Raw genomic sequence first — 24,083 nt, 5'->3', positions numbered from 1 at the left:
GGGGAGCAGAGCGCAGGCAGCAGCCATGGCGGCCGGAGGAAGTGGCAGCGCCGCCGCGTGCCCCTTCATCGGTGTGTGCATCCACCCGAGGGTGAGCGCACCACCGTCGAAGGGCTACACTACGGTGCCCTTGACACCCGAGCCTGAGGTGGAGCCACGCGGTGGCGTGACCTGCCCGGTCAGCGCCTCTGGTTCTTCCCACGCGCCGATCATGGAGATGATCGGCGGCGAAGATGGGACAGTCAGGCCCTAGGTAGGAAGCCCCTTCTCTACCGTTGAAAGCTCTAGTTTGGTTTTGGTGAATTGATGAAACCCTAAGTGCTAACCTAGTTTATCAAGTGATCATGAGATAGATAGCACACTCCAAGTGATGAAGCAAATGAAGATCATAGCATGATGGTGATGATACCATGATGATGATCAAGTACTTGGACTTGGAAAAAAGAAAGAGAAAAACAAAAAGCTCAAGGCAAAGGTATAAACCATAGGAGCTATTTTGTTTTGGTGATCAAGACACTTAGAGAGTGTGATCACATTTAGGGTTGATAGCCGTACTAGTAAGAGGGATGAAACTCGTATCGGAATACGATTATCAAAGTACCACTAGATGCTCTAACTCATTGCATATGCATTTGGGATCTAGTGGAGAACTAACACCCTTGAAAATGTTTGTGAAAAATATGCTAACACATGTGCATTAGGTGATACACTTGGTGGTTGGCACATTTGAGCAAGGGTGAAGAAGTTAGAGGTGAAATGGAGTTGGTCGCAATGATGCTGGCGTCGATCAAAGGACCGGACGCTGGGTCGCTCAGCGACCGAACGCTGAAGGGCTGCGTCCGGTCATGTTGTCGGTCGGCACAGTGATTAGGGTTAAGCACCGGACGCTGGGCTGTGTCCGGTCAAGCATGACCGGCCGCGTCCGGTCGGCAAAAACTCGTTTTGGACCCTTACTGTAAACAACCGGACGCTGAGGGTTCAGCGTCCAGTCAACTCTATCGGAGCGTTTGGTCAACATGTCAACCATTGAGATCAAACGTTCCTTGTTGAACGCAAGAGACACGTGGCCGCCATCGGGCGACCGGACGCTGAGGTGTAGCGTCTGGTCAGTTGGACCGGAGCGTCTGGTCAGTTGGACCGACCAGTACCCAGTGAAGGGGTACAACGGCTCTATTTCGTGGGGGCTTCTATTTAAGCCCCATGGCCGGTTCAAGCTCACTCTCTTGGCAATTTGCATTGACATAGCAACCTTGTGAGCTTAGCCAAAGCCCTCTCACTCATCTCCATCATTGATTCATCATCATAGTGAGATTGGGAGTGATCCAAGTGCATTGCTTGAGTGTTTGCATCTAGAGGCACTTGGTGTTCGTGTTTCGCTGCCGATTTCGCTTGTTACTCTTGGTGGTTGCCGCCACCTAGACGGCTTGGAGCAGCGAGGATCGTTGAGCGGAGGGTGGTGATTGTCTCCGGCTCCGATCGTGCTGATTGTGAGGGGTTCTTGACCTTTCCCCGGCGGAGCGCCAAAAGGTACTCTAGTGGATTGCTCGTGGCTTGTGTGATTCTCATCTTGTGTTGGTTGTACGGCACCCTATTGGGGGTTTGGCGTGTGAAGCCAATTAGCGCGTGAACCTCCAAATGAGTGAATCACCACAACGAGGACTAGCTTGCCGGTAAGCAAGTGAACCTCGGTAAAAATCATTGTGTTTATCATTGATTTCGAGGTGATTGGTCTTCATTGTTATTCATCCTTGTGATTGATTGGTTCTTTCATCTACACGGCGGTATAACCTTCTTGATCACTCTCTTTACTTTACCGCAAACTAGTTGACAAGCTCTTTGGTGTAGCTAGTTGTGAGAGCTTGCTTGCTTAGTTGGTGTGGCTCTTTAGTTAGCCTTTGAGAGCACACTAACATAGAATAGTGTCATAACTTTTATGTGAATAGACACTATCTAAACTAGAATTGTGGTAGGTGGCTTGCATTTTGAATAGGCTAGCGCAACACTTGCTTCGCCTCATAATTGTCTAACCTTTTTGTTAAGTGTTGTTGTAGAAATTTTTATTAGGCTATTCACCCCCCTCTAGCCATTAGGACCTTTCAACCGTCCCATTTCTCTTTCTAGGGTTAGGGTTTCGTTAGGGTCCGAATTAACCCGATTCGATTTTTCTCTCGGTTTTGATTCGAGATCAGCAAGATAAGCCTCTTCCTCTCTTCCCCTTCTCTTTTGGATCTTCTTTCTTTTCTTTTCGGAGTTGAACCGATTTGGGGTTGGGGTTAGGGTTAGGGTTACTGTTCTTCTTCTCCGATGGGTTTGGGTTCAGTTGAACCCTCTGCACCTCGATTTCTTTCCCGGTTAGGGTTAGGGTTTCAATCCGAAACAGATTGAACCTTCTGTTCCTCTTCGATTTCTTTTCAATTCTCTACCCCATACTAGATCTACACACTGTTAATCTGGCTCTGGTACCATTGTTAATCTATTCTAATCATATAGTCATAGATCTAGCCGGGTACATCTTGTAAATGGATAACATGTCCTAGTACATCTACTAGACAAATATTAGAGGGAGGAATAGTGCTAGGTTATCGACCATCGTAGGCCTTCGATCCAGAGGCGCCGGCCATGGTTGTTGTGCCGGTGTCTGCGCGAGGGCAGCAACAGTCGGTGAAGAGGGCGATGAAGTCGTCGACGTCGGTGGAGCGGGGCGGTGCGGCTGGTGGCTTCCTGTCACTGGCTGTGCCACTCTCTAATCGGGATTAGGGTTTAGGTTTCGGTGGGGAGCTCGGCTCAGGCGAACCTCTTGCTCAGAGCCGCCGGTCCCCATCTCTATTTATTGCGCAGTGTGACAGGGGTCCTCCAGCCATAGTGGGTTGGACGCCCCCGATCAGGGCACGGATCAAAGGCCCAACTGAGCCGTTGGGCCCAGTTTGTGAATAGAGATCAATCTAGCAAAAGCGTCATAAAACTCTAACAGAATATATGACTGGTTTACTCTACACATAACATGGGCAGCAGATTTTTCTGGCTCAATGGTACTCTGGAGTGTGTTACTGTGGTATGGCCTAAACATTGTCAACATGGAATCAACCATATGTCAATTTTATTAATAAGACCACATAAGGGGCCTTGTGAGGCCCTTAAAAATGATAAGTTGATTTGACATAGAACTGTTATCTGTAGGACAGCATAGTACAAGAGTGAATGCAGAAAAATAGCCAAATAGCCATCGTTAATTTACAGCAAAAAGGTAGAATGAAGATCTTTCCAAGGCGAGCAAGAAATAGGTAAAAGAGCTATACCCAGAAAAAATGTATGTGTTGTAGCTCCAGAGCAGCAGCTTTTCAACGCAATAGCTCCTGTCTGGCTGTAGTGAGCATAATAATGTCAGTGGCATGTGCAACCAATGGAAGAGCAGTAAATTACCACCAAGATGATGCAGCTGCCTAAGAAAATACACACAGGTGAGATCGAAATATGGGGGTACCAAATCGACGAAGCAAGTATCAGATCTTACCAATCAGAATCTCTTAGTCATAGAATCCGTCGCGGTCGCGGCGCGTGCGAGAGCGGCCAGCCACAGGGTATGTCACGCCGGTGCAGGCGAGGGCAGCCAGCCCTAGGACACGTCGCGGCGGTGTGGGTGATGGCGCCCAACCATAGGGCACGGCGAGGAGGCGGCGCGGATGAGGCCGGGCAACCCTAGGACGCAGGTAAGGCCCGCCGGCAACCATAGGGCACGCGCTGCGGCAGTGCAGGCTGGGGCACTGCGCCGGGAAGCGGTATGAGCTGGGTCGGACAGGACACCGAGCGAAGGCGGCGCGTCCATGTGGAGGCGACTGAGGACGGAGAGAGACGACGAAGGGGGCGCTGGAGGAGGGAGGCGCGACGGAGAGAGATAGGGAGAAGCGGAGGGGGTCGGGGCAGCCTACGACGTCGTGCTCGTCGGGGATGCAGCGGCAGAGGCAGCAGCTCGGGACGGCGCCGTGGCCTGCGTAAGCCGGGAGTGTTTTTTTCTCCTCCCCGTACCCATATTGGTGTAGATGGCTTGGACGGGATGTCCCGGAAGTTTCCTGGGTGCGGTCAGCTGGTGACCGTCGATGCCAAATCGGAAGGCAGGAAAAGAAGGCGACGTGGCGCGATGTGGGAACCGTAAATGGTGCTGAGAAATAAGGCCAGTCTCAATGGGGATTTCATAGAGTTTTATGTGCATTAAATATGCTGACATGGCACTGTCTTGATGAAGAGAGAGAAGATAAAAGTTTCATGGGAGTAGAGAGAGTTTCATGGGGATGAAACTCTTCTGCACTGTTTCCAAAATATGGGTGTGTTGGAAACTGGGAGATGAAACCCCCACTGAGACTGGCCTAAGGGCAATGGTAGATTACTCATCTTTACATGGGCTATTTTGCCTCTTGCGCTGAATAGGTTTTACAAAAATTCCTAAATATATTGGGCAGAATGGTCATTACACAAATTAAATTAAAACATAGGCCGGCCAAATCCTTTGGTCGGTGCAGGCCTTCGGCCTTGACTCAAAATCAAGCGATCGCTCAACTAGCAAATTTGAGAGGGTTGTTTTTGCTTTGTGAGTACAAAGGTTTTTACTGTATGGATACATATATGATGAACATTGATTATAACCATTGTTTTTTCGTTTTTTTTTCTGATCCGGTTACACCCCCTATTGTCCATATAGATCCACCATGTATTTTTTTAACCCAATACAAAGAAAGCTGCGCTAAGAAGGGTCCCGCCAAAGGTCCCCCGAAAATTCACACAAAATACCTATTTTTTAAGGAAATGTTGTGGTGCGGGCGTCCGTTCGCCTGGACACCGCCTTCCCCAAAAACAGCTATCTTCTGACTCCGCGTTGCGCCATTGTGGCTTCACCACACCGTGCGGCCCGGTGACCTTCACGTGCTGTCCACCTGCCCTCTGTGGCACCGCCACCCGTGCTACCCCTACACCCGCCCTCTGTGCACCGCCGTCCAGCTCCACGTTGCCGGTGAGCACACCAGTGATCTCCACGCGCCGACGAGCCTCCATTCATCGAAGTGGCAAGGAGATGTTGCGTTGAAAGTGCATGTCGCAAATGTATGTTTCATGTATTTCTAAGGTATGTTGCGAGCGTTTTATATCGATGTTGCAAAAGTAGATTGGGATATTGCAAAATTAAATCAGGATATTGTCTATACACGTATGTTTCGAGTGTATGTTCCAAATGTTTCATCTGTATTAGACGTATATTGCAAGTGTTTCATTTATATATTACAAAAGTAGACCTGGATGTTACATATACATGCATATTGCAAGTGTATGTTTTAAGTGTTTTAGGTGTTTCATACGCATGTTGCAAATGTTTTCATCTGGATGTTGCATATGTTTGAAATGACTACACACGTGTTTTCAAGTTTTTCGTGGTGTTTTGTAAGTGTTTCAGACGTATGTTGCCATTGTTTCAGCTGTTTCGGACGTACGTTGTAAGTGTTTCATCTTGGAGTTGCAAAAGTAGATCTAGTGTTACACATGTTGTAATGGGGCCCACCTATCGCAGCCACCTGTTGCAGCTGATGAGTGACGTCCGGGCGATGCGGGTCCACTGTTGGGGCGCATGAGAAGCCAAGCGCAGGCGTGGGGGTCCAAGTGGTGGGGCTCCATTTCTCTTACGCGCACGGCACTGTTCGACGCTAGCGCTTGGGATTGGACGTTCAGATGCTAGTAAGTCCGTAGTTTTTACACAGCTCAGACAAAAATACATGGGTTAATAAAAAAATGTGTTTTTGTTGCTTAGATTGATTGATTTCTTCCAAGTGGTGGTCATCAAAACCCAACCACCGCCAGCGCTACGCCACATCCGGGCAAATCATGGGAGGCTTCGCGTGGCTAGCGCTCGGGACGTCCCCTCCCCTGTCGTGCGCGCCACTCCCCGCGCCCTGGCCACCTCAGCTCCACCACTCCACCTCCATCTCAGTGACGCTCTGGCCCCACCGGCCCGCCGCGAATCGCGCCAACAGCCGCTTCCCTCCACGTCGTTTCTTCGTAACGGCTCGTCGTCCCCGAGCCTCCCTTTTGTCTCCCGCCCCCTTTGCTCTCCGTCGCTCCCGCGCGCGCGCAGCGGTCCGGCCCCGGCGCCGGATACGCGCGTGCCCGTTCTGTTCAGGCGGTTTGCAACCGCGTCTCGCCGCAACCGCCATGCCTCCACCGCCATCTCCTCCCTCCTCGCTCCAGGACCAACGACACCGCCTCTTGTCGGGCCCGCTGGCCTCCTAGCTGACCTTCCTTCCCTGCATTCTGACTGATCCTCCTGCGGAGTTTCTAACCTAGCGCGTCCGTACCTCCGCGCGTCGCCGGCCTCGATTTGGCGGGAACGCCCGCGGCGGCCGCCGTCCGTCGGCGATGGGCGGCCTCTGCTCCAAGGAGGGCGTCGTGGAGGCGCCGCCCGCCGCGCCGCACCCCGTGGCGCAGCTGCAGAAGGCGTCGAGCCAGTCCCTGAAGCAGCTCATCACGCTCACCGCCAAGGAGGAGGACGCCGCCGTCGTGCACGCCGTCATCGCCCGAACGGAGTCCAACGCCAAGGACAACGGCGGCATCGACGCACTCGCGTTGGCCAAGGAGGCCGTGGAGAAGACCGCGCCTCCCGTGGTCTTCATCACGTCCCTCAGCAAGTCCTACAGCACCGCCGGGGCGCCCACGCACCACCGGTGCGCCGCGCTGGATATCGGCGGGAACAACAACAACGCGGCCGCGGACTGCGGCGCGCACGCGCAGGCGCAGGTGATCTCCAGCGTGCCGCAGGGGTTCTCCGGCGAGCACGTCATCGCCGGATGGCCCTCCTGGCTGACGTCCGTCGCTGGAGAGATCGTCGAGGGGTGGCTGCCCCGGCGTGCCGACACGTTCGAGCGGCTGGACAAGATCGGGCAGGGCACGTACAGCAACGTGTACAAGGCGCGGGACCTGCAGAGCGGCAAGATCGTGGCGCTGAAGCGGGTGCGCTTCGTCAACATGGACCCGGAGAGCGTGCGGTTCATGGCGCGGGAGATCCACATCCTCCGGCGGCTGGACCACCCCAACGTGATCAAGCTGGAGGGCATCGTCACCTCGCGCCTCTCGCACAGCCTCTACCTCGTCTTCGAGTACATGGAGCACGACCTCGCCGGCCTCGCCGCGCTGTCGGGGCAGCGCTTCACGGAGCCGCAGGTCAAGTGCTTCATGCGCCAGATCCTCGAGGGCCTGCGCCACTGCCACGCGCGCGGCGTCCTGCACCGGGACATCAAGGGCTCCAACCTCCTCATCGGCGACAACGGCGTGCTCCGGATCGCCGACTTCGGGCTCGCCACCTTCTTCGACCCCGGAAAGACGCAGCCCATGACCAGCCGCGTCGTCACGCTCTGGTACCGCCCGCCGGAGCTCCTGCTCGGCGCCACCGAGTACGGCGTCGCCGTGGACCTGTGGAGCACCGGCTGCATCCTCGCCGAGCTGCTCGCGGGCAAACCCATCATGCCCGGCCAGACCGAGGTTCGTCCGTCGTGCCATTCTTTTGGTTTCCTTCGTTCTCAGCCTGCCTGAATGATGGATGAACAAAAACAATGCCGTCCACATGCACAGATCGAGCAGCTGCACAAGATCTTCAAGCTCTGCGGCTCGCCGTCCGAGGACTACTGGGCCAAGGCGAAGCTGCCCGACGTGACGCTCTTCAAGCCGCAGCGGCCGTACCGGCGCAAGATCGCCGAGACGTTCAAGGACTTCCCTCCCACGGCCCTGGCGCTCCTGGACACGCTGCTCGCCATCGAGCCGTCGGCACGGGGCACGGTGGCCTCTGCTCTGGACAGCGAGGTAATTAAGCAGCTCTCTCATCATTTTTTTTCATTAGAACAACAAACACGCCAAGGAAACTGACAGCACTGATACACTGCTGCATTGCACGGCATTGCATCTCTGTCATCATCAGTTCTTCAGGACCAAGCCGCTGGCATGTGATCCGGCGAGCCTGCCCAAGTACCCGCCCTGCAAGGAGTACGACGCCAAGCTCCGAGGTCAGGAGGCCAGCAGGTACGAACCTTGGAGCACCTGCAACCTGATGGCAATGGCAAAACACAGCGGCCAACACCTTGTTGCATGCGCATCTTTTGTAGGCAAAACACAGCGGGCATCGGAGGCAAGGGCTCTGTATCCGTCAAACCGGGGAGAGACGACGCCAAGGGCGCCGCGCCAGCTCAGGACGTCGCCATTGCTGACTACCAGGTACGTGACTGGTCGCCCATGCCATGCTCCTCATCAGTGACAGATTGCAGTTCAAACTGTTGTCTGAACTCTGCAAATTGCTCTCTCTCTCTCGTGTCTCGTTGCAGAGGAGGCAGGCGCGCGCCAACCAGAAGAGCACCAGCCACCACTACAGCTCGCTGGAAGACAGCGTGCCGGGCTTCCGCATCGAGCCACCGGCCGTGGCCGTGCGCGGGCCGGCGACGCTGCAGAGCGGCGGCGGCTTCGGGTCGACGTGGTACAACAGGAGCGACCAGCGTGCGGTCTCGCGCGCGTCCAGCTCCGTCAGGGCGTCGGCGTCGCACCTCACCTCGCAGCGGTCCTACGCGCAGTCCCGGGGCACCGACCTGCACCCGAGCTCGTCGGCCGCCACCAACGCCAACTCCAGGTACAACCGGCTGGACGTCGCGGAGCCGGCCAACGCTGTCGGCCGCCCCGGCTCCTCCCACCAGAAGAACCTCGGCATGCGGGACGCATCAGTCGTGAGTCCCAACCAGAGCCATTCGATCTTGACAATCTTAATAACAGCTGAGGCTACAGCTCAGGCAGCGCTAATCGCATTTGCAAACATTTTTTTCCCCCAGGGTTTTGGAGGGAGGAACAAGAGGATCCATTACTCGGGGCCGCTGATGCCGCCCGGCGGGAACATGGAGGACATGCTCAAGGAGCACGAGAAGCAGATCCAGCAGGCCGTGCGCAAGGCGCGAGTCGAGAAGAAGACCAACAGGCACTATTACTGAACAATGAGAAAAAAAAGATTGGCATCAAGTTGGCAGCCATGGCGAATTCCATGGTCCCAGCCAGACCAGAGCATTCGTTGCCTCTCCATGGAACGGAACAGAGATCATTGGTGGAAGGTGAACACACGAATGCGCAGCGCTCGGGGCTGCTACGAACGAGTCGGGCTTTTCTTGATCCATGTGTATAATAGCAGTGGTAGAGAGGCATGAAAAGCCTGAAACTGACAGGGAGGAGACTGTAAAGACACCCCCAAAGAAAATGTGTGCGCATCTGGTCGACTTGTTGCAATTAGAGACTTTAACAGCGTAGTTATTATAGCTCCAGGCTTACAAGGTTTGCAAATTAACTTCAGAACAAACTCTATATGCGCCAAACGTGTAGTAGAATAGTTGAAATGTAAGAAATGGTGAAACACTGCGCGTAGTCAGAGAACACAATGCGATGTCGGTGGCAGCCAAAGTTCAGAACAGAACTTTTTTTTTTAACTTACAGAACAGAACCCTATATGTTAATTGAGCAATGAACTCCATTACAAAGTGCTTTCAAAATCTCAACAAAAGAAGAACCGCTAATGTTTTAACGAAGTTTAGTAGCCGCACCTGAGGAGTGTAAGCTATCCCGCCAGTTCAACAATTACATTTCACTGAAATTCCACGTCAAGAGCAATTATTCAGTATTATAGATGATCAATCCATTTATTTGGTGTTACAGATGATTTGGCGTCGCTCCAACTGCAAAAATCGATGGTTCGCGCTCTTGGCCAGCCCTGGCTACATCTCTTCTTCGGAACCAAATCTTGAAATTGTTAGGTGTTTTTTTTTCTCCTCCTAGCAGTTTCTGGCCGGTAAGGACAGCAACGTTTTTGGGACTCATCCTTTTAGTGTTAGAGTAACAGGTTTATCGTAAACCAATAGTGATTTAATTCACATACACTAAAGAGGAGTACATACAAAAAAAAACTCAGAAACCGCTTTGTCAAGAGCACGCTTTAACTTGCCAGAATAGACTTTGAACGCCTAATGGGGTTATGATGGATATTAAAAAATGGAAGTATATGAATGTCAAGAGAACTCCTCAGGACGCCTGAGTACAAAAGAATTGGAAGAAAGACTACGAAAGAACGGGAAGAAAAAATAATCCAGAGGAACAAAAGAGTTGGTAGGAGGGGATAGTTTGCGAGTCCACGAAGCAGGCTGCGCCCTTGCTGCCTCGATTCCAACAGGTGGTCACACCTTAGATGGTCCGGTCCATAGTGGCGTCACGCTCCCACCCACAATACTTTTCCTCTCCCTCCTCCGCATCTCATGCCAGCCGCAGGAGCTCATACCAGGCCGTCCAAGTCAGTCGATGGCGGCGTCCGCGTGGGTCCCTTCGTCGTAGCGCACGCGGGGCCCAGGCTGCGCGCGGCCCCGTCGAATGGCCTCACGTCGGCGCCCGCGAAGACGACGATGCACCCGCGCGAGAGGGTGCTTCCGACCTCCTCGGCGTCTCTATGGCTCGATGGTCGGCGAGCCTGGTAGCGATCTTGTTGCCCTCTAAGGCTCAGTCGTGGTGAGTCTTGCAGCGGGCGCAAACACGGCGGGTGAGGTAAAGCCGGCCAATGCGGCAGATTAAGGGGTACGTCCGCAATGGCTCGCCGTGCAGCGTGAGTAGTGAGCGCGAAAACAACGCCAAGTCCCAATCAGGTACCATATCCACCGCTCCTGAGTCTTAATTTGGAGATGGGAAAAGTCTACGTCACGTCATGAGGTTTGGAGTGGTGTCTATTTAACCTCTAAAATATAAAACAAGATATTGAACATATTAAAATTTGCAAAAACGATCAATTTACCCCATTGGGTGGTTTTGTTGGACGGTTTTGCCACGCTGAGTTGGACTTTGATGCTGACGATTGACGAGTGGGCCCTGCTTGTAAGTGACATGTCCTTCTCTCACCGACAGGTGGTCCCCACCCGTCATCCCCTACCTCCAACCACTCGCCGTTGGTCTGCGCCATCAGCTTCTTGCCACGGAACAGCACCGACTCCGCGTACGCCCCGCTCCGCCAGTGCCGTCTCTCGCTGTGGCAGGCCGCGCCGGCAGCGAAGGGGAACTCGTGCTTGTTGTGGAGCACGTGCATGAGCACCACGAACGCGTCGCCAGCCCCCGCCCCCGCCACTGCTCGGCTTCGTCGGGCTGAAGGATCCCTGCCGGCCAGAGGTCAGGACTGCCATTGAGGACTGCACCAAAAACAGAGCAAAAAACAGAACTCCATTCGCCTATCAAATTCGGCCAGCTCGAAGCCTTCTAGTTCAATTCCTTGCACCAGTGGGTAGCTATGGAAATTGCCTAGCTAATGAACCCACAGCGAGAGCCAGCCGCACCCTGTCGTCAACGAATTTTGGAAATTTGTCGCCCTCACTACTTCCACGGCCACCGGGACGCCGTCATGTAAAGTTTTACATTTAGTCATGTAAAATTTTAGTTTGAGTAATGTAAAGTTTTTCTTTTGAGTCATGCAAAGTTTTCAACAACATCCAGAAGTTCATCCAGTTCCAGCTCACCGTCAACGTCGCCGCACTCATCATCAACTTCGTGGTGACCTCTGGCAAGACAACCGTGCAGCTGCTCTGGGTGAACCTCATCATGGACACCATGGGCGTGCAGGCAGCGTTCCAGGTCGTCGTCCTCCTGGTGCTGCAGTACCGCGGCCGCGAGATCTTCGGCGTCAGCGAGAAGGCCAACGGCACCATGATCTTCAACGCCTTCGTGCTCTGTCAGGTGTTCAACGAGTTCAACGCGCAGGAGATCGAGCGGAGGAAAGTCTTGGCCGGCGTGCTCGGCAACAAGATGTTCCAGGGCATCATCGCCGTCAAGTTCATCCCCGTGCCTGACCGGCCGCTACGTGAGATCTTGGCAACCAGGAGGACCAGCACGGCCGCGGAGAGCTCCTACAGCCGGCGCTCCAGGCGGACCAGCGCGGCCGTGGCAAGCGCGCCGCCGTCGGCGCCCCCGTCGATGGAGAGCACGCAGACACGGCCCGTGGAGCACGCGACGCCGCCCTCCAGCTGCAGCGGGAGGAGCTGGAGGTAGGGGATAACGGGTGGGGACCACCTGTCAGTGAGGAGAAGGACCTGCCACTTACAAGCAGGTCCCATTCGTCAATCGTCCACGTCAACATTAGAGTCCAACTCAGCACGCTCATGTGGCAAAACCGCCCAGCAAAACCATCGGGGGGTACATTGACCGGTTTTGCAAACTTTAATATGTTCAGTACCTGGTTTTATACTTTGAAAGATTAAGTAAACACCTCCCCAAACCTCAAAAGGTGATGTAGACTTTTTCCTTTGAAGATTAGGGTTTCTGATTTGGTTGATATTATGGGATTTCGTGAACTGGGTTTCTGAATTTTTTTTTGAGGAAAAACTCGAACTAGGGTTTAAGGAATTTGGAGGAAAAACTTGTTGGTGGTGATTTACTAATTCCCTTCCTTTATGTGGTGATCTGAATCCCTAGCCCTTAGTGCGCATGATCTTGTCCATGTTTGACATGAGCTGACGAGCCGAACCTCAATAGGCTTAACTTAACAGAGGTTTTATTGGGTTTAAACTAATTAGCCCGAAGCAATTGAGCCTAATTCGGCAGAAATTTTAGCACAATTATATATAGCATTAAAACGTGCTATAGCCAGGCTCGATGACAGCCATCACAGCTGTATTACTTACTCAATAATACTAGCCTGTAAACAGTTGCAGTTGGTGGGTCAATTTGGGAATTTCGCATAATTGAAATGCAGCAAGACGCAGTGGAGGTCGACGCGCAGACACAGAGCCGGCCGGTGTTTATTATACTCTCCCGTCACGTGAACCCTGCCATCCTCTCCGCTGTAGACCATGTGCACACCAGTACCGCAGTGCGTGCTGCTCCTGCGCCCAACGCCAAAAGGAGTACGGTGAGCGCACGGAAAATGCTACACTAGTCTACTACTAGTAGTAGAGTAGTAGTCCTCCAGTCACTTTGCACTTTGCAGTCGATCTCAGCCATCCTCCATTCCTCCTGCAGTCCTGCCATCGTCACCCTGCAGGCTCTTTCTTGATTCCAAGGTCAGCAGCAACTTTTCTTGTCCGCTGTATGTTGTCTCTCTTTTCCAATCGCTTTCAGTGAAAAGGATTTGACAGTTCCAGGTAAACTAAGTAGAGCGAAATGCCGAGGTTAATTATAGCTTTATACTGATTTTGTGCCATTAAGCTATGTGCAAGAAAGAAAAGTGGGGGAATGGTGAGAAGGGGATTCGTATTTTTGTTTGGTTCGAATACAGAATTACGGTTTACGGTGTTCTATAATGTCCTGCTTTCTGAAAGTTTCTCAGATCACGAAATTCAGAAAAATCTGATGCAGCTCGATCTGGTCTGGTCCAGTAGCTTTCAGGTCTGGAAAATCTTGGATCTGGAGCCCAAACCTGTTCTTATGAACTCAGGTAATAATAGTACTTAAATCTGCAATGCACAATCTTCTTATGAACTCACCTGATGATAGTACTTAAATCTGCAATGCGGCCGTTAGACTACACCACCAATGAGGGCGCCAACGGGCGTCCGCACCGCAAGAATCAAGCCTTGTCTCGGCCCAAGGCGATCCCGTCCAAGTGGGACGACGCGCAGAAATGGCTCGTGGGCATGTCGAACGGCGGCCGCGCGGACGGAACCCACGGCGGCGCCAGGGTCAAGCCCAGGAACTCCAACGCCGACGATCGGCGCCTCCTCGGCTCGTCCTCGCAGAACGGCCGTGTGTCCTGCAGCAGCGTGGACGGCGCCTTGGAGTACAGCATGGTGGTGGCCGCCGCGCCCTCGACGCCGCCGCGGACCGGCGAGGGGGGCGACGACGTGGAGGAAACCAAGAAGATCGACTGCATGGTGCAGCAGCAGCATGGCTCGCCGCCCAAGGCGGTGATGCGGTCCGTGTGCCTGCGGGACATGGGGACAGAGATGACCCCCATCGCCAGCAAGGAGCCGTCCAGGACGGCCACGCCGCTGCGTGCCTCCACGCCCGTTGCGCGGAGCCCAATATCCTCGAGGTCGTCCACCCCAGCGAGGAGACGCCAGGAAGGGCCTGTGGGCGTGACCACCGCCGCCGTTGTAGGGACGACCGAGCAGGCAGCGGCAGCAGGCAAGGTCGGTTGTGTCGGCGAGGAGCGCCCCGTGGTTGGTCATGTGCCCAGCGCGAACTCGCTGGAGTCGCGCGCGGCAGCCTGGGATGAGGCTGAACGAGCCAAGTTCATGGCGAGGTGAGAATGCTACTCTTAAATATGCTTTGTTTATGTAAGTATTTTCTTTGTTTTGTATCAGTAGCTCTGACTTCATTGTTTTCTTCACATCTGCCACTTTTACTAAGTGCAATTCTTGCCTTGGCCTTGTTTCAGGTATAAGCGTGAAGAGGTAAAGATACAGGCCTGGGAGAACCATGAGAAGAGAAAAGCTGAGACGAAGATGAAGAAAATGCAGGTAAGCTTCTAAGATGCAATCGCTTCGCTTAGTTGTCTGATTGATATGGAACTATTGGTGCATCTGCAATTGGTGGCGCCACCTTATTCATGGTCTTTAAGACTCTTTTAGCCGCTTACTTACATCTACTTTCCTGACATTTCGAACAAAAACTCTGTCTGCAGATGAAGGCCGATCAGATGAAATTACGGGCTCAAGAGAAGCTGTCCAACCGGCTGGCCACGACGCATCGGATGGCCGAGGAGCAGCGGGCGACCGCTGAGGCGAAGCTCAATGAGCGTGCGGTAAGGACATCAGAGAAGGCCAACTACATCAGGAGGACAGGGCACCTGCCGTCCTCCTTCAAGATTTCTTGCTTGTGCGGCTCAAGCTTTGAGTAAAGCTAGCTAGCATCAGTTGTGACACTCAGCCTCGCGGTAGCCTCGTCATTTGTTCCTCTCACTGTTAAGAACATCGAGCTGACGGCTGGTCATAGCCCAACGTCTAATTCAGTCCATGGCCATACATTTTCAGAAAAGAAAAAAAAAATCCGTTGCCATGGTGGTCCGCGCAATTGTGCAACAGTTTTAATTGACCTGATCAGAATTGTTGCTAGAAGCATTCCATTATTAGCAATCTGTGGGCTATGTTTAATTATATTGGATAATGTTCTGTGCATGCTAAAACATAACCAAAATAATATTATGAGGAAACACCACCTCTCTTCCAAGTTGAAATGTTGAATCCGAGCCTGCATGGGTCTGCAGGGCTACAAGCCACGCAGGTGCGTTGAGCTGCTCTTAGGGCCTCTCCAGTGGGCGGCATATCTAAAGCCACTAAGCCAGTTCTATGCAAAAAGTGCTACTGGGTCCCAAACAAACATGTTCGGCCCGTCAAAATTCCTTGAGAACACAATGCGAGGCACTGAAAACTATCACAAAGTTCTATTCAAAATCTCAAAAAAGAAGAACCACTAATGTTTTACCAAAGTTCAGTAGCAGCACCTGAGGAGTATAAGCTGTCCTGCCAGTTCAACAATTTCATTTCATTGAAATTCAAATTCTATGTCAAGAGCAAGTTAGATATAGCACCAAATTTAAATTTTCTTTTCTCAAGAAATCACACAGGACTGATAAAAGGGTAATCAGTGTACCCAACAACGGGGTCAGGAGAGTAGAACGTGGATCTGTCGTACTTGTTCAAAGGTGCATTCAGCTCAAATCGCTTTGGCAAGTCTGGGTTCGCCAGAAACCATTTGCCGTATGCCACCAGGTCAGTGTAACCTTCAGACACAGCTCTGTTGCCTTCTTCCCTGTTGTATCCTCCACCAACAATGAAAGTGCCAGAAAACGCATTCCTGAAATGCAGCAGCTTGTAGGGGATCTGCACCTTACCATCCACTTTGACCGCCTCCGGCTCAACCATGCTGCAGTAGAGGACGCCGAGCTTGTTCATGGCGTGGATCATGTACAGGCCAAGTGCGTCTGGGTCTGAGTCCCAGCAATCCAGGTAGTTGGAATATGGTGAGAGACGGACACCAACCCTGTCTGCTCCGACCTCATCGATGGCAGCTTGGATTACCTCTAGCGCAAAGCAGCATCGGTTTTCCATGCTTCCACCGTACTTGTCAGTTCTGTCGTTGACACTGTCTTTCATGAACTGCTCGATGAGATAGCCAAATGCACAGTGGATTTCGACTCCGTCAAAGCCTAGGATCCATTGATGTAACCAAATCAGTAACGAATGCGCTGAATGATTTACTTGATTTGATCAAAACGGTAAATGTTGGGTAGCTGAATGCACAGTGGATTTGAACTCTGATAGATCCTCACAATCGGAAAGCCGTGGGGTTAACTATGCAGATGAAAGGTAAAGGAAAAAATGGAAGTACCTGCTTCAATGCAGTTCCTAGCAGCAAGCCTAAAATCATTGACAATCTGGTGGATTTCATCTTCTCTAAGCCTCCTTGGGGCTGAGAATTCCTCCACAGTCCCATCATCGAGAACCTCAGGGGTGATCTGCTTGTCCGTACAAGAAATTGGTGCTTGTCCATTGGGTTGATAATCTGCAATGTATATTGTAAAATAGTTGTCAGGGGAACCTCACAACTACATGAAATGCATCATTCAAGCAGGTAGCAGTATGTGTGAATAATACGCACAAGCACAAGATAAGCTTGAGACAAGAACATCACAAATGTGTAGTGTTCATTCAATAATTTATGTGGCTTCAGAAAGAAGCTCAAGTTCTTACAGTTCAACAAGACGTGCTACTCTTACTCAAAAACCATCAACTGCATTGGGACTTTGACTCAGTAGTCATCAAAAATTACTTTTGAGACGCCTAACGAAATGAATCAGCATAATCCATATCAAGTATCCTAGATACAAAGTACTATAATATGATGACGTGCTCTGTATAAATTCACAGTGAGTGCAATAATTTCTGTGGGTCCATTACAAGCTTAAGTTGTTACAGTTCAACAAGACACGGTACACATACTAAAAACATTGCTTCTGAACTCTGTAGCCAGGATAGTCAGATGGTTGAATCAACATGAGCTAGCAGCCTATCTTACAACTGCTCTGTAAACAACTATACAAGTTTTGGCCTAGATATGATATGACTACCATTCTGCCCTATTATAGAAACATATAAAAGATTAAATTTCTTAGAGAACAACTACTCCTATAGTCCTATATGGCATATGCATAATTCATTAGCAAACACATATTAACTTGCAAGGTCATAGTAAATATCCAATACTCCTATTTGCATATTTCATTAGTAAACACAAATTAATTTACAAGGTCATCGTAAATATCCAGAACTTGAGAAGCGGCAGTACCATAAGTAGAAGCCCTCCCTACGTGCCAAATCTGGCAGAAGAAAACTCCACCCTTCTGATGCACACCTTCGACGACCGGCTTCCAGGCTTCCACCTGGTCCTTGGTCCATATACCTGGAGTACTGGGGTACCCCTGGGCAGTCTCGGAGACCCCAGTGGACTCACTGATCAGGAGGCCGCCTTCCGAGGCCCTCTGGGAGTAGTAGAGGGCGACGTGCTCGCCCGAAAGGTTGTTGTAGCACCTTGACCTTGTGAGTGGTGCATGGACAACCCTGGCATGAACAGGAGGAACAGCAGATGTCTCATCAGGCCGATTGTATACGCAGAATCTAATACCCCGACGTCAGGAGCTCCCTAAGCAACAGTTGTGCAGACTTTGGGGGCAATTCATCGAACCTTGCGGGTGCTCGCCCTAGACGCTGGGACAAGAAATGCCTGGTACGAATTCTCGTCTCGAGAACCAAGTGCTCAGCCTAGATGATCCATGGGAGCAATGAACTCTTTTGCAAGCAATGGTATGGACAGCCAGTGAAGGAATGAGGTGAAGCAATAGGATGAATCGCATGAACTCTTGCTACAAAACCGAACCCAGGTGATACATGGATGGGCGGTGGACAAACCGACCTGTGGGAGAGGTGGAACCTCCCCATGGTGTATGGTGTGAGGAGCGGGATTGCTTTTGCTTCCATGCACGATCGAGGTACGCCTGCCTTGTTCCTTAGCTCTGTTGTAGCCTTGTAGGTGATGGTGTTGATGCCTGATTATTGTGCGTCAGGCGGTCAGGGGAGCAGACTAGGTACGGTAAAGCCAGCTGCGATGTAAGGTAAGTTTCCAGGAAATTGGCACGTTAGCAATGAACTAAAAGCTGTGTAAGCTTTTACTCCTATAATTAATGGATTAACACTGGGCACTGGACGCTGTTGCAGTGTTAACTAGTCAAACATCCGTTTTGCTCAGGCTTAACCAGCAGCTATCGGTGCCCAAAGCAGGACGTGCTGGGACGAGCAGCAACAGGCAATCATTCTCAAGCTCATGAGGTTTTGCTACTTTGTGCAGTAGAGTAACCGCTAACCAGAACGTAGTAATTCAAATCTTCATTGCAGAAAACACAGATTACACTGAGGAGTTCAGAACAATCAAATTAAGCTTTTAGCCTCTTATAGAAAAGTTCCAATTAAACATAGGGGAAATCAAATTAAGTTATCTATTTTCAAATCAAAAACAAGAATTGACTTCTTAGTTCTCAAAACTGAACATTAATCATACCCGATTTTCCCAATCATAATTAAAACGAAGGAAATAATTGAATATATATTTCAAGCCCGCAATACATTGCTACTTCGCTATTTTTCTTTTAAAAGCATGCCATAGTCATTCCAACTGTTGCTGACTTGCTGCTATGACCAACTTGTAGGGATCTACGATCAATTCATACTAGAGTATGACTGAGCCTAAAAAATTTGCTAGCATGAATCCCTTCAATTTATGATGAAACCACATTGACTGATAGCCTCCTTGTTTGTTTCATGTGATTCAAGAAGGGGAAGAAAGAAACTCTTCCACAGATACTGCAAAATTTTTGACTTAGCAGTTATGAGATGATAAAAAAAAACAAATAGAATGTTTCAGCACATTCAGAACCACGCCAAACTTCTTGCGTCTAGTACTCAGGAGGATTAAGCAAAAGAAACCCGCTTGACAAAGATATATAGCCACACATAAGCTAACCTGCATCATGAACAAGAATAATGGGGCATCTGTAAGGGTTGCAAAAATCCCCCAACCCAGTTATAGATGCCTGAAGCCCTGAACAAATTGTTTGCCAAGGAAAGAGATCTTCATGCTAATCCAATCGATGGCCTGATACTGCAGTAGCTAGTAAGATCCTAGCAGCAGGTTGTGGATGGGCAAACATTTTATTTCTACCTCAAAATTTAACTCTTCAAATCTGCAGCCAGATAATAGCAAGGATCAACATCACCTCAGACGCAATACTCTGAACCCCAGCCAACTCATGAATGGAAAATACTCTGGTGGAAAGGCAACAATCTGGTCTATATTAGAGAGAGAAATGATCTTAGGTGTTAACTTTTTGGAGGGCTGGGTTCTGGGTTTCAAGCAATTGTTCATGACATGGTCTTTTGCAAGAGCAAGGATTTCGCTAGGATTGATACTAGCGATATCAAAATATGTATCAAAGAATGAGGCCATCATAACACAAGGTAATCCCATATATCAACTAATTGATTCAGACTCTGAAAGCATCAGAATTATGCATGATGTTTATTAGCTGTTAGCATGACTATGACTTCGGCATGGGAACAGCACCAGTTACATACTACAGTAAGAGGTTCACAAGATCGATGGACATGAAAAACAGGGTGTAGGTACAAAAATAACCACCCAGGATGCAACAAATTGAAACTTCATCACTGACCACCTTAACAACCTCACATGCTTTCATGTGATGACTCATTTACCCAGTTACACTGGTCAAAGTGATCTGTTAATCTACATCTACTCTTCTTGTGTGAGTAAAACAGAAAATTTAAAGGGCTTTGCTGTCAAACAAGGAAATTGTGGTCACTATTACTGGACTCTGGGATATTTACAAAGTGGTGCTGAGTAGCCTCCACAATTTTATTCAGATTTCAATGACCTGAAAAAGATAATACCTTATATTCGTGATTCCATAGGAATAATTCTCTCACAGGATAAATTCGTATCGAAAAGAGGATGATTCCTACAATAACTAAAACACATCTGAGTGTGGTACATAACATCTAACAACTAACACACGAAGCAGGTCTATAGAATAATTTATTTGGATTTACATGCCCACATTACATCAACATAGAATAAATGGCACAAATAAAAGGAACTCACCAATAAACTTCTTATAGTAGGCAATAAGAGTGAGTTGTCCATATCTGACACAAAGCACTGTTGCACAAGCATGCATGAACAAATTGGAAGCATATTCCGTAACAAGGAAGAAACTTTGAACCTGTTGAAGTTTAGCTGCTACTTGGAAAAGTGTATAATATTTTTTAGAAACATGCAGTTCAAAAACACTCGTCAAATCCTTCACAAAATTGAGGGCAGGCCATCACAGATTAAGAGCCTCTAGGGCCTTGTCCTCCGTTCCAAGTTCTTATTCCTCGCTTTTCTCTGCAATTTCCGTTTTGTAAGCCTGCAACTGTTCTTTAAATTTCTTGCTCTCTTCAAAGTTTGCCTTTCTCTTCAAAGCTTTCTGGTTTTAAGTACAGTAATGTGACATTTAGAAGAAGGCGGTTTATTTAAAAAAGAATACCTTGTTGTGGTTTAGAAGATTACATAATAGAAACAAGGGATGATAAGCACTCACCTCCTGTCGGAAGCAGCGGTCTAGCTTGATTTTCAGGTCTGTGCACTCTCCAAAGAACTTCTTAACAGGGTGATCCAGATGGCACTTATGGAATTCTTCAATAATCTGGACAAATACATTATAATTGTAAGTTTTACTAAAGTAATGCAACAGAATATAGATGAAAAAATATTCAAAGCAAGGATAAAATCAAAAGAAAAACAGTAAATTACCTCGGCACACATAGGATGCCTATGTAAAGTCAGAGGGGGATGCATTTCTAAAGAGAGATATGGGAACCTCAAACTGCACAATTGCAGACCATTTTAGAACCATAGAGGCACAACTGTCCCAATGTTATACTGTTATACTGCACATACTGAGATACAATTGGAGTATTAAAGCCAAAAAAAAAACCCCACATAATTTCTATACACTCATTGATACATCACTATTGCACAACCATGGACTCCTATCATGTAAAAGGTCCCATGGTCATGATGAACCCAGGAAGAATCATAAAGGTGGTGAGTTCTCTATTCCTTTTTTGGTCCCAGGTAGAGTTAATTGATGCCTATGAAGTTCACTTATCATCTACAAGAGCAAAACAGATCGCTCTGAATAATCAGATAACCAGCTAAGATTAATCAACCAGGCTGCAAACAATTCCTTCCTCTACTGAAGGCAGGGGCCGACTTGATTTAGGGCATTGGACCCCCAAATTGTTCTGGACCATAAACCACACGTGCACTACAGTGCCAATTAAAGGTCGATCTTGAGCGCTGGAGATAAAGAATAACGTCCTAATCAAATCACAGATGGGTGGATTCAGATTGGACAGTAGGGCATTTCGCAGCACACAAAAATCAGCGACAAGCTGAGCAGGGAAAGAGAAATATTCGGACTTGATCGAGAACAAAAATCAAGTGTTGTCTTAGAATAAGGGAATCATCCAAGCATGGTATGGGACGGATTGCTCACCAACGAAAGAAGAAATAACTCGACGCCTGGACTGGTGGGTCTCCGCTTCAGCAGGCGGAGGAGGGAGGAGCGGCGCTGTGGCGGCGGAAGTCTGGCAGAGGGCGGTAGGGCGGCGGCGGACTGAGCAGCGGCGGCGCGACGCGCTAGGATCCTGCGTGGAGAGGAATTGCCCACGAAACACATCTTGAAATGAGAAAATTGACTATTTGATAAATTTGAAGGGGTGGCAATATTTACTACTTTGATTTGAAGATTGAATTTCGAAAAATTAGCACAAATTTAATATAGTGCCAATTTGATTTCGGATGTTCACTTTTCATTCATTTTCTTTATATTATATTATTATATATATATCTTTCTAATTAACATACCTTGGAAATTACTACATTGCCACTAGTAGCTATGTACCTGGTTGTGGCGTTGTGCCTTGTGCGGTTGACGTGGCCGCGGCTGGCTCGTGCTGTCGTGCACGCCCCTGGTCTCTGGCTGGCTTGGCTTGCCGCCGGCCGATAGTCGGCCTTTTCTCTAGCAAAAAATGGCAAGAGAAAAAGTAAAAGAGGAAAATTGACAAGAAAAATAAATGTGTTTAACATAGGTGCCGATTTTACGGATTTCATCTTGAGAGTGGCAAATCTAAGAAGCTACTTGAAAATGTCAAATAGCCATTTTCCCATTTTGAAATTATGCACACCTTTGCCATGTGTTTCATCACCGATCTGTTTTCGAGAAAGGTTAGCGTTGTATTTGTAAGTAAAAAAAAGGTAGCAAAATATTAAATTACTATCAAAATTCATGAACTGAGGTTCATATTTTTTTTCAAAGGGAAGGGGATTATGTTAAAACCTGGCATAATACATCACAAAATTATATATAAAAAAAATTGAAATAGATTCTTCTATGGCCTTCTTTTCTAGCGGCTTTCATCGTTGCAGAACAGAGTATTGCTGAATAGAAAACACCAAAACCAAAGTTCAATTCTTATCCTGAATTCAACGACCATCATAAAAACATTGGATATTAAGATCCAACATTTTGATAAAAAAAATAATAGGCAAAGTACTATATTTCAACTTAACGTGTGAATAAGAAAGTGTAACAACTAATAAGGTCATAATAAGAAATCTAAAATCTTGGTTCATGAAGCCACAACATATGGGATGTAACAAGTGCTAACATAAATCAAGCTAGAATTCCAACTAAATGCATATTGGAGACAAATAGAGGTCCTATCCAAAAGGTAGAAACTATGAATACATATTAAAATATATAAAGTAACTAGAACGATACTCCACGGGGTACACGTAAGAGTTAGAGGCTTTGAAAAAGGTTTTAAGAAAGGTGTCGAGTGCTCTGTTTACAGAGGCACCGGAGCCCTCCCGTGGGCACCAGAGTGATGCTGCTAGAGGGTTGGAATAGTGCCAGGATCTCGATCGATCCAATCATCTTGAGTGCAACTGTGTCCTCCGGTGGTGCACCGAAGTTGTCCTCTGGAGCTTCGTTGCATGAGCTATTTGTCAAGGTATTTTTCAAGCGAGCACCTTATCTCCCAGTGACACTGGAGAGATGGGCACTGGAGATTAGGTATTTTGGCGACCGACGACTCGAGAGTTTTCAAAAGGGTCAGCGGAAGGTTCCGATGCTAGGCACCGGAGAGTTCTGACGTCCGAAAATCAGCACTGAGTAGTTAGGAGGTTAAAAATCTTTTATTTATTTGGTGGGGAGTGAGAGTTGTGGTGCAAAGGAGAACGAAAATCAACACTGAGTAGTTAGGCGGTTCCCTTGCCTCGGTCCGTCCCGCTCCCGCGTACGCCCGTGTCGCTGCGCTTCACCTGGCTACCGCCGACGAGTTCCCCACCCCCTCCGCATCCGCCCTCGCTGCCTCACCCCTTCCGCCATGTCCGCACTTAGGCCGCCCGTGTGAGGACCCATGACTGGCATTGATAAGGGTGGCTTGGGAGTTCGCTGGTGTGCTTAGTGGCGATGTCGCTTGCTCGGATCGGTGTCGAGATGTAGCGAGATGGTCTCGACATGACCTTGCGGTTCCAAAGGAACAAACGGGAAGGCAAATGGTGATGGGTGCACATAGATCGGCATGCACGAGCCAGGGTCGGCAATGGTAGCGGCGGCTATTGGAGGCGCTAGAGAGGGGGAGGGAGCACGGGGAGGGGTGTGGCAGCTGCGGCGCGGTGAGAGGAGCTTGAGGGTGGCTTTTACAGGGTGGAGAGGAGGAGGAACGGGCGGTGGTGGAGCTTGCTTGCATGTCGGCCATGGCGGCCTTGACTCGACGCGCGCGGCCATGGCGGAACTCACCGGGAAGTCTCTGGCCGCATGGCCCATACACCTCCATAAACGCAGCGCCCGCGCTGCCGCGCTTACCCAATCCTTCTGTAGACGTGCTCGTGTGGGGAGCCATGTCCGCTTGCCGGCGTTGAAGATGCGGGAGAATAATGAA

The 24,083-nt window shown here is 49.5% G+C and overlaps 5 protein-coding genes across 11 annotated transcripts; 3 read left to right on the top strand and 2 right to left on the bottom strand.

Annotated features, from left to right (window-relative positions):
* Positions 1-6,092: 6,092 nt before the first annotated feature.
* On the top strand, positions 6,093-9,355 carry LOC136477454 (probable serine/threonine-protein kinase At1g54610). The gene is made up of 6 exons (XM_066475624.1): positions 6,093-7,512; positions 7,603-7,830; positions 7,946-8,046; positions 8,130-8,238; positions 8,346-8,738; positions 8,841-9,355. The coding sequence occupies exons 1-6, from the start codon at positions 6,394-6,396 to the stop codon at positions 8,994-8,996; spliced, it is 2,106 nt and encodes a 701-aa protein (XP_066331721.1). The 5' UTR covers positions 6,093-6,393; the 3' UTR covers positions 8,997-9,355.
* A 1,719-nt stretch (positions 9,356-11,074) lies between these two features.
* Positions 11,075-12,248, top strand: LOC136473883 (calcium-transporting ATPase 7, plasma membrane-type-like). The gene is made up of 2 exons (XM_066471520.1): positions 11,075-11,427; positions 11,518-12,248. The coding sequence occupies exon 2, from the start codon at positions 11,623-11,625 to the stop codon at positions 12,067-12,069; it is 447 nt and encodes a 148-aa protein (XP_066327617.1). The 5' UTR covers positions 11,075-11,427; positions 11,518-11,622; the 3' UTR covers positions 12,070-12,248.
* Positions 12,249-12,909: 661 nt separating this feature from the next.
* On the top strand, positions 12,910-15,049 carry LOC136473882 (remorin-like). 4 transcript variants are annotated; one of them, XM_066471519.1, is made up of 5 exons: positions 12,911-13,079; positions 13,398-13,453; positions 13,540-14,260; positions 14,396-14,477; positions 14,642-15,049. In XM_066471519.1, the coding sequence occupies exons 2-5, from the start codon at positions 13,444-13,446 to the stop codon at positions 14,855-14,857; spliced, it is 1,029 nt and encodes a 342-aa protein (XP_066327616.1). In that variant the 5' UTR covers positions 12,911-13,079; positions 13,398-13,443; the 3' UTR covers positions 14,858-15,049. The 4 variants fall into 4 exon arrangements, with proteins under 4 accessions (XP_066327613.1, XP_066327616.1, XP_066327615.1 ...); XM_066471518.1 differs by having other exon boundaries at positions 13,395-13,453; XM_066471517.1 differs by having other exon boundaries at positions 13,375-13,453.
* Positions 15,050-15,379: 330 nt separating this feature from the next.
* LOC136477451 (putative 12-oxophytodienoate reductase 8) lies at positions 15,380-20,325 on the bottom strand. 4 transcript variants are annotated; one of them, XM_066475622.1, is made up of 6 exons: positions 20,191-20,325; positions 19,980-20,047; positions 17,929-19,252; positions 17,305-17,576; positions 16,348-16,521; positions 15,380-16,165 (listed from the first exon to the last, which is right to left on the bottom strand). In XM_066475622.1, the coding sequence occupies exons 3-6, from the start codon at positions 17,991-17,993 to the stop codon at positions 15,576-15,578; spliced, it is 1,101 nt and encodes a 366-aa protein (XP_066331719.1). In that variant the 5' UTR covers positions 17,994-19,252; positions 19,980-20,047; positions 20,191-20,325; the 3' UTR covers positions 15,380-15,575. The 4 variants fall into 4 exon arrangements, with proteins under 4 accessions (XP_066331719.1, XP_066331717.1, XP_066331716.1 ...); XM_066475620.1 differs by lacking the exon at positions 19,980-20,047; XM_066475619.1 differs by lacking the exons at positions 19,980-20,047; positions 20,191-20,325 and having other exon boundaries at positions 17,929-18,115; positions 19,033-19,171.
* Positions 19,300-21,925, bottom strand: LOC136477453 (uncharacterized). Its single transcript, XM_066475623.1, has 4 exons — positions 21,632-21,925; positions 20,884-20,956; positions 20,672-20,776; positions 19,300-20,557 (listed from the first exon to the last, which is right to left on the bottom strand). Exons 2-4 carry the CDS (start codon positions 20,926-20,928, stop codon positions 20,459-20,461), a joined length of 249 nt encoding a protein of 82 aa, XP_066331720.1. The 5' UTR covers positions 20,929-20,956; positions 21,632-21,925; the 3' UTR covers positions 19,300-20,458.
* Between the last annotated feature and the right edge of the window lie 2,158 nt (positions 21,926-24,083).

Source organism: Miscanthus floridulus, chromosome 8 (assembly GCF_019320115.1).
Source record: "Miscanthus floridulus cultivar M001 chromosome 8, ASM1932011v1, whole genome shotgun sequence".
Taxonomy (NCBI): Eukaryota; Viridiplantae; Streptophyta; class Magnoliopsida; order Poales; family Poaceae; genus Miscanthus; species Miscanthus floridulus.
Note: the sequence above shows the minus strand (reverse complement) of the source record. Positions and strands in the feature narration are given on the sequence as shown.